Source organism: Schistocerca gregaria, chromosome X, assembly GCF_023897955.1.
Source record: "Schistocerca gregaria isolate iqSchGreg1 chromosome X, iqSchGreg1.2, whole genome shotgun sequence".
NCBI classification, from domain to species: domain Eukaryota; kingdom Metazoa; phylum Arthropoda; class Insecta; order Orthoptera; family Acrididae; genus Schistocerca; species Schistocerca gregaria.
The window spans coordinates 514,181,674-514,196,138 of NC_064931.1; the positions used below are offsets into that span (position 1 = coordinate 514,181,674).

General features: G+C 37.8%; 1 protein-coding gene across 4 annotated transcripts in view; it reads right to left on the reverse strand.

The window, feature by feature from the left end:
* Positions 1-14,465, reverse strand: part of LOC126299520 (uncharacterized) — a 181,504-nt gene that overhangs the window by 124,497 nt on the left and 42,542 nt on the right. For 2 of the 4 annotated variants that reach the window (XM_049991487.1, XM_049991488.1), the window contains one exon: positions 14,085-14,156. The exons of the other annotated variants lie outside the window; for them this stretch is intronic. In XM_049991487.1, the coding sequence (XP_049847444.1) occupies positions 14,085-14,156 (72 nt within the window). The remainder of the gene's footprint in view (positions 1-14,084; positions 14,157-14,465) is intronic. 4 annotated transcript variants of the gene reach the window in all.

A 14,465-nucleotide genomic window follows, 5' to 3' on the forward strand; every position in this document is an offset into this window, starting at 1 on the left:
AGTCTTTAGCATCTTTCTTACTGGAGTTTAAATAATTTTCATTGCTGTAACTTTTGTTATTTCATTTGGCAATGACTTCATAGCTCTTTCGTAATGTTTCCTTTTTTTTCTTAAACATTTTCACACTTCCAGCATCATAAAGTAGAAGTTTTGTGTCTGAGCCGTCTTCTATCCTGTCAATCACACAACGAAGAAGTGAATTGTTATCAACATCAGCACGACTGGCAATTTCCTTCCTTATGAGAAGATATTCTTCAAGAGACTACTCCTGTTTCTTCTCTTGCTGAGATAGCAGTTGGTGGCTCTCTGCAGCACTTGTTATCACATTGAATTCTTCCTGCAGAGCTTTCTTCAGTGCAGCCCATGATATAAGGTCCCTCTCGCCCAGAATCAAAAGCATAGCCAAACTTTCAAGGTTTTCTTTTTTTTTGCGGAAACAAAGTGTTTGGAGTCCACTCCAGCCCACTAAAAATGCTGTTTCCTCAAAGTCCATGATCACTGGATATCCATCACCATCACTAAATGACTTAAGTTAACCTTAAACATCATGAAATGACCACGAAAATTTACAATGATCTTGTAAATATGGTGAGAATCTTGTTTCACTTTTATGACCTGTTTCTAAATTGGACTCTTTTTTAGTCTTCTTTTTGAGTTAACTCAATCTTTTATCTACACATTTGGATTGTATCCTACTCTTCACGATTGGCATCATCACCATCCTCTTCACATTCTAGATTATCGTTAATTTTCACCCCAAGTTTGTCAATGTTGGATAAATATCAACTAATCTCAGTACTCATTTCATTTTTCAACCTACTATCTATATGTGGTATATTGCAGATTGCTCCTAACTCTGCTTCTGAAAATGATGTTTCAATGAATGACTTCTTAGCTTCAAATTCATTAGATGGTGATTGAAAAATAAAACCAGAAAATCCTCTCGAGCATTTCCAATTTCTTCTATCATCTTGAACTGTACCGAAAATTAACTTATGTAGAGGTTCGATGGTCTTAAGCAGCACAGACTTTATATTTTTATTTACTTTTCTGATTTCACCTAACTTTGGCATTTCTAAAGTTTTTCTTCTTTTTTCTTCATCTATTTTCCCTTTCATAATGTTCAAAATTTCTCCTTGTATCACTCTGCTACTGATAGTTATTTTTAAAATGTGCATCCTTGTCACATATATACAGTCAACACAATAACAGGTCGCTATGTCATCGCGGGCAAAACAGTGCCAGTAAAGTTCATTGTAAATGTCATAGGTTGGGCAGCAAAACTGTGTCATACTTGTTCAGTGGATTTCGGACAGAGTTACCAAAATCTGTGGGAAAAATGTTCGGAATTTTCATGAAGAACTATTTATTATCTCCTAGTTACAAACTTTACTGCTGAACTGTCAAAAGAAACAAAAGAACTCAATCAACGAACTCGTATTTTTCCTGAGATTACTGTTTCTCCATGAACACATAAAACTACTGCCAAATTTTCAGCTTGTCTGGTATGCCACCAGTCTCATCAACAAGGAAACTCTTAAACCCCTCATCCAAATCCCACATTACTATATACCTCTACTTTTTTTTAAATTTGTGGTAAGTTCCTAAGGGACCAAACTATGGAGTTCATTGCTCCCTAGGCTTACACACTACTTAACCTACCTTAAACTAACTTACACTAAGGACAACACACACACACACACACACACACACACACACACACACACAGGCCCTAGGGAGGACTCGAACCTCTGACAGGGACAGACATGCAAACCATGACAAGACGCCTCAGACTGCGCGGCTACCCCACGCGGCCACTTCTACATTGTCAAAGTATGGATACAAAAAAGAGGATCTTGAGCAGGGAAAAGGAATACCGATGTTGCACAAATGCTTCTTGAGACCCATCATACCTCACTGCAGTCAGATGTTGTCAGAGAAAAGGCTGACAACTCCACACATGACACAACTACTCACATACAATCAGTAGGTTTATCCTGCTGTCAAGCTGCCAGTCATACAAATAAGCTGGGAGTACAGGTATGTTGGCGTACTGGCTGTATTAAGTTGAGAGCCAAGTCCACATCATCTGTGCATTGTGGTACAGAACTAGTGAAAGGGAAGATACACACCTCAACCCCATCACAACTCCTACTATGTTAATGTGCCACTGGAGTATGGCTACAGGCCATAGATGTCCACCGACAGTGTGTCTCAATGTCTCCTACACACATACTCATGCATCAGAGCTGTGAATACTGATGAGCGTGATGAATTGTAACAGTCAATCTTTTCAAATGAATCACGTTTTCACTTTTTTCAACTGTGGTAGCGCTCGACTATACTTGACAAATGGCAAACAGAGATGAGTATCTGTCAGTATCATACTGAGTCGCTGTCCAGTTTCCCATTTTAGGGTGGCATTCACCACCACAACCTATCTTTCCAGCAGTATCTGACTCACACTGTACTGATATGTACAATACCCCACCAACTGAACATGGGGGAAACCTAACTGACAAGACTGGCCTACAGGATGCATTCACTTATCTCTACAATCTATAGACAGACACTAAGGTAACATACCATTTTCTGTTGCCTGTGAGAACCGACTTTTTCCAGTCAATTCTCTTTAAAACTGCAGTAGCAATGATGATATATGTGACTGTCAAGATTCAAAGCTCTTATTATTAAGCTGTCAATGTTCAAATCATCTCACCAAAACTACTAACACACATACAGCATCCATCACAAAATAAAACATGTTTGACAAAGAGTCCTCATCCTGCTATATAATCACTCATACATAGTACTTCTTAGTAGGAGAGGTTGAAGCAGGACAGCTTCAAAAACACTACATAATGCTGCTGAACACGGGAGCAATGGCATTCACTGGTCCATTGAGGTCTGAGGTGTTTGTAGTTTCTGCACATTGGAAACTGGAGCTATGGCACATTTGCCACTAGTCAAGCCAGCTGTCAATAACTTCAACTCATGTTAGATGCCCTTCTATTCACTAGTCACACACACACACACACACACACACACACACACACACACACACACACACACACACACACACACAAATACACAAACTGACATAGCATCACTTCCATTGTGAGCCAAAAATGTAACAGGATGACAATTTCCGGGAGGTCAACTGTTCTTCCCCATTTGAGTTCACTCAGCAGCTTTGATATTGGTGAGATGCACTAACAATTTTACTTTCTCTATTGTGAAATAATGGTATAGAGAAAACATGACAGAATGACTCAATTTATTAATAAGAATTTAAAGATATATTAAAAAAGTAAGGGCTATTTGTTTATATTCAAAAGATGACAGCTCAGAGAAAGTTGTACAAATTCAGTGCCAACTACTGCTTGTTTACACAGCCACAGAAGTCATTGTTCTGATTCAGTAGTTGTTTGATTACATGTGAAAACAAACAACAATGACTTCCTTCAAAAAACTGTTGCTTCCACCAGTTATAAAGGTACAAGCTGTAATTCAATTTTTGTATGCAAAATGATCTACAGCTAGACGAATTCATCAGGAGTTGTGTCTATTTTAGGTGTTTATTGTAAATAGCGAAGGAAAGGCCAGATAATGTTTGTCACATTTTAAAAAGTGACTGTACAAATGTGCATGATGATGAGCAGAATGGTAGGCCAAGTATCATGACTGATAAAATTGTACCAACATGTAGAAGAAGAAGAAGAAGAACTATGGTACGTCTGACAACTGATAATTTGTGCTCTGATTGACAAATTTCAAAACATTGGTCACCTTGCTATTTAAACAATTTTCATACAAAAGCTGAGACATCACAAATTGTGTGCGAGGTGGATACCAAAAATGATTACAAACACAGAGAGCAAAGAATGTCAAATGGACAGGTATTTATGTACCACTATTGACAAGATGGAGACAATTTGTTTACCCACACTGCAATGAGCGACAGAACACTGATATCCTACACCAATGCAGTATCAAAATAATAGTAAATCCAGTGGTGCCAATCAACATCAACAATGCCAAAGAAAGGCAAGCAATGCCTTGACTCAGAAACAAAAACTGTGGCTACTGTTTTCTGCGAGAAACATGGTGTTCTTTTGGTGAATTTAATGGAATGTGCTTCTGTTATTATAGATTACATGTATCAAAAAACACTTGCAAATTTGAGATGTGCCAGCCACAATTGACAGTATGGGGAACTGTAGTACAGCATAGTTCTCCTCCAGGAGAGTGCACATCAACAAACCATTGCCCATACTTTAAGATTCATCATTTATGCTGGGAATTTTTCAGTCACCCACCCTACAGTCTCAACCTTGTATCCACTAGCTATTTTTTCTTCTTGCACTTGAAATAATTGCTGGGGAGCAATAGTTTGAAGATGATAATGAGCTGAAGACAGTCATCTTCAACTGGTTCTGTTCCAAGACCAAGAACTTCTATGCAGAGTGGTTAAAGTAGTTTGTCATACATTCAGGCTAGTACATTATTTTATGACTAAATGACCCTTACCTTTAGAATACACGTTACACATTTATTCAGTCAAAATTATAGACTATACTAATCTGTGCACAGACAGCATCTACCAATACATTCTATAACTGTGACTGAATTCTTTCCATGTCTTGCAATTTTCAAAATAATTAGTGTAGAATGAAGTATATGTGGTGTAAAGAATTTAAAATTAAATTTCTCTCCCCTGCATGTTTGTCACAGATGTTGCAATTTTATAAACATCAGTGTGCAGTTGTTATTTCACATGTTATCCTCTAAACATTATTATTTTAGGAAAGATTAATTCAGTGTGTTTTGAAAATACTGTTTACTTTTTGAACAAAATAATATTGCCATGAGTTCTAGCACATGCAGTGTGATCCAGTGATAAGAGTCGCTGGCTGGCGTGCTGTGGGTTGCCAGTTCAAACCCAATCATCAGCAATTATTTGTTATCTAGTATTTACTGTTTCAAGAAGGTTCTTGAAATATCTGATATTTGATTACATGTAAAATTCTATGCTTGCGAAGCCTTTGGATTTGGACTTGATTGTGGTTTCGCCATGACAACATTAAATTGTCAATGACACAGTTATTTTGTGCAGGGTGAGAACTTTGGTGAACAACTGATTTACATAAAAAATGAAAATATAATTTATTAATAAAATCTTATAGTGTGAAAAAATCAAGCACATAACAAAGAAACAAGTATGTTACAGCCATATGCTGCAAAGAATTATGTCCTATATTAGGACTAGTCAAGGAAAAGTACATTACCATGCAAAGTACTAAACACACCTGGAAACCAGTGCCATTATGTTCCCCACCCATACCCCAATGCAAGGAAGGGTTCAGTACACTTATGTGCCTTTCTTGCTCTTTCATTGCTCTGGAAGCGAGGTAAGTAATAAATGTACACCATAATTTCAGAAGCAAATGTACACAAAGTGAAACAATGTCAAGGCAGATTTTACTGTAGCAATTGTTGGAGAACAAAACATTCACTGTCACATGTCCTCTGTCTAAAGAACTTCCATGCCACACTTAGATTTGCTGGAGGGGCATAAATAACGCCAAAAAGACTGTTTCCTCAAAAATTAATCTGTATCTAGGACAGGCTCACTGTGTCATAACATCTGCTATCTATGAAAAAACTGATGGTTTGATCAGGAAAAGCATTGGAATCTGGAAAAGCAGGCAGACCTAGGCAAAAATTCATTCATTTTATTTGCATATTGAATTTCGGTGCCACCTGTGAATGGAAATGTGTCATTCCTCCCTACAGTTGAATCAAAATTTACAGGCACTATTTCCAGGAATGCCGTAGCAATTAACTTCTTCAACTACAAAAACGTGGTACTCTTATCTAGTAGGAGGAAGGCAAGGTCACTATGTTCCGGTGATAACATTAGAAAGTCTAACAGCAGAAATTGATATACAAACAAAGTTGAAATGTCCTTCAGTGCTACTAACTAAAGTATATTTCAAAAACACCTGACCCTGATTTCAGGTGATCTGTTGTGTCAGTCTCAACACTATTTTTGCAAAATACGAGGACACACACAACTACTTGCTGTTTGCTTCAGAGAACTTCTGCAAGGTAGATGGTTAGCAGCTTCTCCCCCCCCCCCCCCCCCTGTCACTTATAACTCAGACTGAATTTATGGCATTTACCATAGATAACAGATAAGTTACACACACTGAGATTTATGTGGTATGGAGGAACCAAAAGTTCACTCAATGTGTTAGGCGCAGTACATGGAATACCTTTAGGTTTTTATGTACAATGAGCAGATAAAATGTGCTGTCACACAAACATCAAACACACTTGAACAGCTACGCAAACTGACAAATACAGCAAATGTAGAATGTTTTCTAGAACAATGTATGGAAGAGTGGAAAGAAAAACATGGTAGGCAACAGACTGTGATAGCCTTTTATATTTTATTTAAGCGTGCTAGTAGGTGGATACAAAGGAAAAAAAATAGCCTTCTCATTATTATACAAGTTGAACCTGCATTCCAACTATGAAATTCTGGAAGTTGTTCAAGGGTATTTTTTGAGTACGTTGTAAGAAATATGCAATCTCTGAGGGCTCATTATTAAGTAAAGATGTAATTATGATTATTCAGTTTGACACCTCACCAAATACATTTATGTGAAAATACCTTTTCGATAATGAAAAAGCCTATAATATGCAATTATTAGAGTGTACAACAAACATAGAGTAACTACCCTGACATGTAAAAATATTGTAATGCTGTTGCCATCACTGCACAAACAGCTCAGCATAGTACTGTTGTGCTGTTCTTCCATTGCACCCAGTGAATCCATACAAAAGCTGCATATCACCCAACTCTTCATCTGTAAACCTATCCACACTGCCATGTATTACTGTTAACATAACTAACACTGCCAGAAAACAAACCTGAGACAGAACCACACAGATTGAATGTACATTTGAAGGCAAAGAGTAAAGAGCGAATTACTGTTGTCAACAGCAAGAACTGCAAGTTAATGGAACAAATGTATTTCTAAACAAGACACACACACTACATACTGTTGATATGTTCATTGCTGTTCAGATATTTTTGGAGCAACAATAAAGGTACAAAAGTAAAGGGGGTAAGAAAACAAATGAAATATAATTACTCTGTAATGACCCACTGGGTCCCTTGTACATGAAAATACTTAGAAAATGTTGTTGAACAATGTCAGAATATTTTGTTGGTGTAGTTTGGGTTCACAGTGTACACAAATAAATTAGGAAACTTAAAGAGTATACTTGTAAATCTGGAATTGAATAACATTTTTAGAGAGGTCACAAATGTGAAAGAAATTTACAGAGAGAACCAACTTCCACATAAATTCTCAATTATCACGCTATCATTAACCCAAGAAAATGCAAAGCAGCAATCAGAACTGGTAGATGTACAATGGAATTAATTAACACTTTCAAGACTGGCTGCCCACAAAAATATCGGACCTAGGAAGCCAGTCATTTATGGTGTTATTTAAAGCAGTACTGGCACATATATTACCGATGTATCTCCAAGAGTAACACATGCTAAAAAAAAAAAAAGACCAAGCTTCAAGATTTATTTTTCGTATTTCATTTACTTCTTTAATATATCACAAATTTTAAAATAATAACGACAGAAGGAATAATTACACCTTTAAAAAAAATGTGAGATGAGTTACTGAGCAATTTCTTCCACTTGAGCTTCCAAAATTTCTTGCTCATTCAACAAACATGATGTATTTGTAGTAGAATTACAGCAAACTGTGAAACCTAATGAGTGCACACATGAAATTATGCCACTGGGATCATACTGGCTCAGCCATTCGTGACAGCAGCTGCTATGCTTGAGACCATTTCTTTCACAATAGTTCTGGAAATTGACAGCAGAAGGCAGCACCAGTCAAGAAACATGTAGTAGATGTCCATACATTCATCTCATACCCAATGAGTCCAGTTTTTGAGTGGTGATGGCTCACACCCCAAGAATATTGTGGCCCGTCCAATATTCAGGTATGGTATTTTTAACACAAAGTTGTGGCCCACACCATGCTAGGATTTGGTCTACAAAATGTTAAGGTATTTTCCTAACCAAATTGAAATAAGGAAAAGGCATGAAAATATTGCTTCAGGTAGCTGTTCTAGGACCCAGACTGGAATTAGTTTCTTGGTGTCTTTTTCCAAGAGCACAGTGTTATAGATGGATGAAGAAAATGAAGTAGAGCTAATGTCGGAGACAAATGTTGGATACAGAAATGTGGTCCACTTGGAAGAAGAGAAAAAGTTTGAAGTGTGATGCCCCTCTCAGCTCATTAGGAAAGTGCAAAGCATAAAGAGAAAAAAAAGACTGGGTTACTGACAGTCCCACAATTCATGCTACATAATAAGTGAAAACCTAAGTTCGGATGGACTGACAGAAATTTACATGCCACTCCACCCCTGTTGCTCCAGGTGCCGTGTAAACTCAATAGTATCACTGAAAATCACGAGAGTTGTCACATACCTCACCAACTAACTCAAATGAGTGTCACACAGCTTAGAATACTTCCCACTCCTCTCAAAGTCCCATCATCCATGTAAAACAATTATTCCACCACCAATTGCCTAGGTCACTTAGATCCCAGCTCTCTATCACAGATACAAGAGTGAGAAGAACCCGTACAAAAAAGCAGCAGTTATTTGAAGTTAACAAGACATCCCTTGCAAAACCAAAGGAAGAAAAACACTATATTTTGCAGCCTGATTCTGGAAAATAAAGAGGTCAGACAGATCTATATGTAAATTCACTGTGTATTACAATTACCAGTATCATTTAGCTCTTAAGTATGGATCATCACTACACACTTGGTAAAAAAATACTAAAAACATGCTTGCAATAGTATGTATAAATAAGTAATAATTTATAGTAAAAAATATCTAAAATCCTGCATGAGTAAAAAGTTTGTGTCACAATAAAGCCTTTCCTGTTAGATCTGGGAAATGGAATCAGCACAATAGTACATGCCACCCTGCACAGCATTTAAGGAAATGTTACCCAAATGAAATCATTCTGTGTAGCCGAATGAAACTATATGGTTCCAGAGATCTCTTAATCTCAGACATGTATGGTGTATGTATGCAGACTGAAGCGATGGATAAAAATTTGTACCAAGGTTAGGTGTCAAACATAGATCTCCTGCTCACTAATCACATACGCTAACACACATGCCACCCAGGCACACTGGCTTTGCACAGCTGTACAGACTACCCTAACACGCCAACCTCCTCAGACCAAATTCCCATGCATATACATCGTAAATTGTTCAGACTTGAAAAAGATCTCTGGAGCCACATAGTTTCATTTAATTAAAGCACCTATGTCTGGGTTTCAGGCAGGATTTCACATTTTGTTCTATTCTGAGGTGCTATTCCAATACAGTTGGAGAGCCTCTTGCAATGCTGTTAGAGTTTATAGGGAATACCAAGTGGGCTGAGGCACGAATGGGAATTTGGGTTGAGGAAGTGGACTGCTAGTGTAGTCCGTGCAGTTGTACAAAGCCTCTGTACCAGGATGGTGTACTAATTTATGATCTGCCTATTGAGCAGGAGACCCGAGTTTGAATCCTGACCTTGGCACAAAACTTCATTGGTTGCTTCAGTATGCATACATACATTCTGCCTAGAGTTCACTGAGTATGCTCATGCAGTATCGTAACTGGTTAAGTAGTAGTGAGAGAGAGAACTGGAGCACAGATGACAGGCACACAAATTTTAAAATACAATTGAATTGCAAGCTTTCAAAATTTTCATAAAATATTTTCTGCCAGAATAAATATGAGGAACAGAGTAAACCTTTCCTGCTTTGTGGCACCTGTGTGTAAGTACATAATTTCTTCTCCCAGACTGTGGTCTTAACTGAACATCAAAGGTTTAGTAATCTCTTATACTGACATAAACTACTAATGTACAGGTATCTTACCAATAACCAACTAGAAATTATACACTAAAATGCTGCATTTCTAGTGAACACAAAATTAAAAAACATACAACTAATTATATGCAATGCATTAAAGACACGCCAATGGTGGTAAGTGGTTAGAAGAATGCATCAAAATGAAAACTATAAATCTGGTAAGAACTACAAAAAGGATAATAATGATGGCTATATTTACCAAGACAGTGAAAAAAGAAAAGAACTAAGCAATGTACATAAGTGCATGACCACACGAATTACACCAGAGCTCCAATAACCTGTATCTACAGTCGCATACTGACGCAAACTGCCATAACTGAATGTATCTCACTTAGTGGCAACTTCAAAGCACCTCATCACTGCAAACTACTTACCAGAATGACAATAATGGTAGAAGTACAAAGCAAAACTGACAGCAGTGATTGAAAGAGAGTAATATGATTCAACATGTCATTATTCTTCCCATTTACAAGAACTGAAATAGTTTATTTAAACAACTTAAGAAACTTACACATTAGAAAGCCAGCCCTCCTCTCTGGAACTCTGAGCTTCTGTGACAATACGAACCATTGTTCCACAATATTTTATCAGTCCTGTCGCTGTTCACCAAGGATTAATAATGGCCAAAACCACATATTTCACAAATATTAATAGGTATCATCAACACTGCTGAAGCAGAAGAATTCAGAGAATGCACTATATTCTCAAAATGTGTGATGGAATTGTAATCTTATCTCAACAAGTCAATAAAACGGTGTATGAATTGCACATCTGTCGGGAAAAAAACTGCACAAATATTCAGTCACATCTTGATAAGAGTTAAATATGGTGCAAAGATTGGCAAACTTGTTTTACATGCAAGGAAGTCTACCACTGTGCACTTAAAAAAAATGAAAAAAATAGTATCTCACAAATATAACAACACTGAGTCACAGCAAGAGTCAGTCAACTCATACAAGAACCTGGGCACAACAATGGACAGGAATATGAAATTGAACGATCAGAGTGTCTCAGTTGTGGGTAAAACTGGTGGCACACATTTTTTTCCTTGGCAGGATACTGAGTAAATGAAATCTGTCTACAAAAGAAATTGCTTACAAAATACTTGGCAACTAATCCTAGAATACTGCTCAAGTGTGAGGGGCTTGCACCAAATAGGACTAATAAGGAATATTGAACATATACAAAGGAGGCCAGCACAGATGTTCACAGGTTTGTTTAATATGTGGGAGAGCATCATTGAGGTATTGAGAAAAACTAAACTGGCAGACACTTGAAGACAGATGCAAGCTATCATGTGAAAGCCTACTTAATAAGGTTCAAGAACTAGATTTAAGTGAGGAATCTGGAAATATACTACAACCCTGTATGTATCTCTCCCATACAGATTGTGGAGACAAGAATGTACTACTTACAGTATGCACAGAAGCATTTAAGCAATCAAATGTCACATGTTCTGTATGTGAACACAACAGGAAGAAACCCTAGTAACTGTTACAATGCAAAGTGCCCTTTGCCATGCACTTCACAAAGGTTCACAGAATATAGATGTAAATGTAGATATGGATGTTGACTGTTTCATTTCTTTCTGCCATGACTGTGAATTTGTAACTTTCTGAGGAGCTATAGCTGGTGTCTACAATAGACCAAGAATTCCTTCATCACCCATTATGGGATAAACAATTTGAACACAGCACAATGAAACTTGACAACAGGTAGAATTCTACAAGGATTACTACTGCTGGTCAGCACTTTTTGATTGCAAAGGTTATCAGTGCCCAGGAAAAAAAATTGACCCGAAGGATCGGGAGAGCAAGAGTAAACTGTTGTAATTATGGCTGTAATGCATTATAGGGACAGCATCGAATAATAGTATGTGTAAATCTGCACATCTTCAGTGTTAGCCATTATACATGTTCTCTGCATAATCCGCAACTAACTATACAGCCACAAAGAGCCAGGATTCCTTACCTTGGAGACATACACATTCCTGCCTGGGTTTCAAAGCTAGATAACCTTGACACGAGATACCAGGTATTTTCACAAAAGAAAGAATGAAACAGTACAATTGCAGTCAGCTACAGTTAAAAACTACCTCCTGAAGCCGGTGAATAACACAGAAATGTCGTTACACTGTTAGGATCATGCCAAATACAAATCTAGTGACTGCTACTATCTCGCTAAACTATACAGAATAATTAAACCTTAACTAACAGTTATGTGGTCAGTAGTTACATTGAAATTACACAGTCCATTCACATTAATGTGACCACTGTCTATGTTCGATGTCAATATGCAATAACCACTCACAGATGGCAGTACTGCAGTGCTGCCTATATGATATCTGACGTCCCAAAGCCCATGCTCATTTGCTCTTGAGTCAAGGGTAGAAGCATTTCCAAAAGGGTTAAGTTTGTAAATTTTTTGTGTGCCACCATGGTTAAACTATACCGCAAATGGCAAAATGGTGCTGTCCGAAACCGGCATTGAGGCAACTGTGGTCCACCACGGGCCATAGATGATAGGGATGGATGACAGCTGCGGAGATGAATGCAAGTGAATAGATGTGCAATTGCTAAGCAACTGACCACCAAGATGAACCGAGGGGCAGATGGCCGTTGGTGTGAAATGTCTGAAAGCGAACACCCTGCAAAAACTGTTGGAAGGGTTCAGGCCAGAGAAGGTACCATTATGATCAGGGGAATGTTTTTGTGGCATTCCCTGGATGATCTCATTATTCTGGAACACACAATGGACCAACACAAGTATGCAACTATCCTTGGGGACCATGTCCATCCCTACATGCAGTTTGTTTTTTCCTCGGCACAATAGCAACTACCAACAGGACAATGCTACCAGCAGAACAATGCAACATGTCACACAGCTTGCAGTGTATGTGTGTGGTTCGAAGAGCACCAGGATGAGTTAACTGTACTCCCCTGGCCACCAAACTCCCCAAATTTAAACCCAATCGAGAATCTGTGTGACCACATTGATCCTCAACCATGAAACTTGGTGCGGCTGGGCATGGCAATAGAGTCAGCATACCTTCACATCCCTGTCAATAACTTCCAGAACCATACTGACACTCTTACTGGACATCTCACAGCGGTTCGCACTGCAAAAGGTAGTTACTCAAGCTTTTAACATGTTGTCACATTAATGAGAGTGTACAGTGTATAGTAAGTGTTGGCATAAAGTTATACACAGTTATAACATTTTCAACAGTGCAGCAGCACTAACTAGTATCCAAGAGGCTATTAAATACTGAATAGATGAAGTTGCGTCGTTGCGTAGTGACATTATTACAGTTTTGTAGGAACTTATAAATGAGAGACTAGTGAAAAGCAGGCAGGTAGAAAGGAAGGTCAAAGTCACACACCTCAAAAGTGAGGTCATAAGAAATGAAGCACAGGTTCGGTCAGCAAACAAGTGTCCTAGAGCTTGCGCAAAGCGATGGTCATATAGGTATACGAATACAAGTCTTAAACACTGCAAAATATCAAAACATCACTCTGTAAAAACGAGTGTAAATGCACAAGTTACCTTCACGCTTTAGGCTACCGGTTCATTGTCTCCTTTATTGAGAGGATGAACTGTGCTGTAAATGGCATGGACAAATGCAGAAGGAAAGCAGCACCAAGAGGAAGATAAAAAGAAAAGCACAATGGTAAAATTAAGAAAAAAATTGTTTGTTGCTCATGTGCAGCATCAAGATTAAAGAGGGCGGCAAACTTTTAACTTCATAAACATCTCTGCAAAATGTGACAGTTATTAGAGCCTTTGCTGTTTTTAACAGTACTAGCTGCAGGATAATAGTAGTAACCAGTGAAGTTTATGAAATTCATCACAGCACAATGCACAGAAATGCCACTCTCTCATTTGTACAGTAAGTAGGTTGTGGTAAAATCAGCCAGAAGCTGTGAATACATTACAGAAAAAAAATAAATAAATAAAGGCCATAAACAAGTATACATCAAAGAAAAATACATTCACATCAAGTTCAGGATTGGTCATCTCTTACAAAAATGCATTATTCCTCCTGCCAATATTACATGCAACATGTCAAAGCATATAAGTTATTATTTTCCTCACTACTCACTTCTTCCAAACATTGTTAAAGGGAAACTTCTGGCGTGACTTAGTAGACAAAATAGGAGAAGACTGGTTACATCTGAAACGTAAACAGTCTCTAAGCTGAAAATATGACATGCCACAGTCTACAAAGTGTTCTTTAACTACAAATGGAAGGACCATTCACAGATTAATGCTATTTTCTTATAGCAGCATATTTAGCCTCAGGTAATTGCAGGATTCTCAACTGATTAATTCCATTGTGATACTCTCAATTTACCTCAGACAAAATTATTGTGGCACCATGACTCGTAATGTTTAAGGAAATAAACTGCCCATTGTCCACACTTCTTTATTTACTCTTTATACACTGGATGCAAAAGTTAAGGAAGAAAGTAACTTTCACATG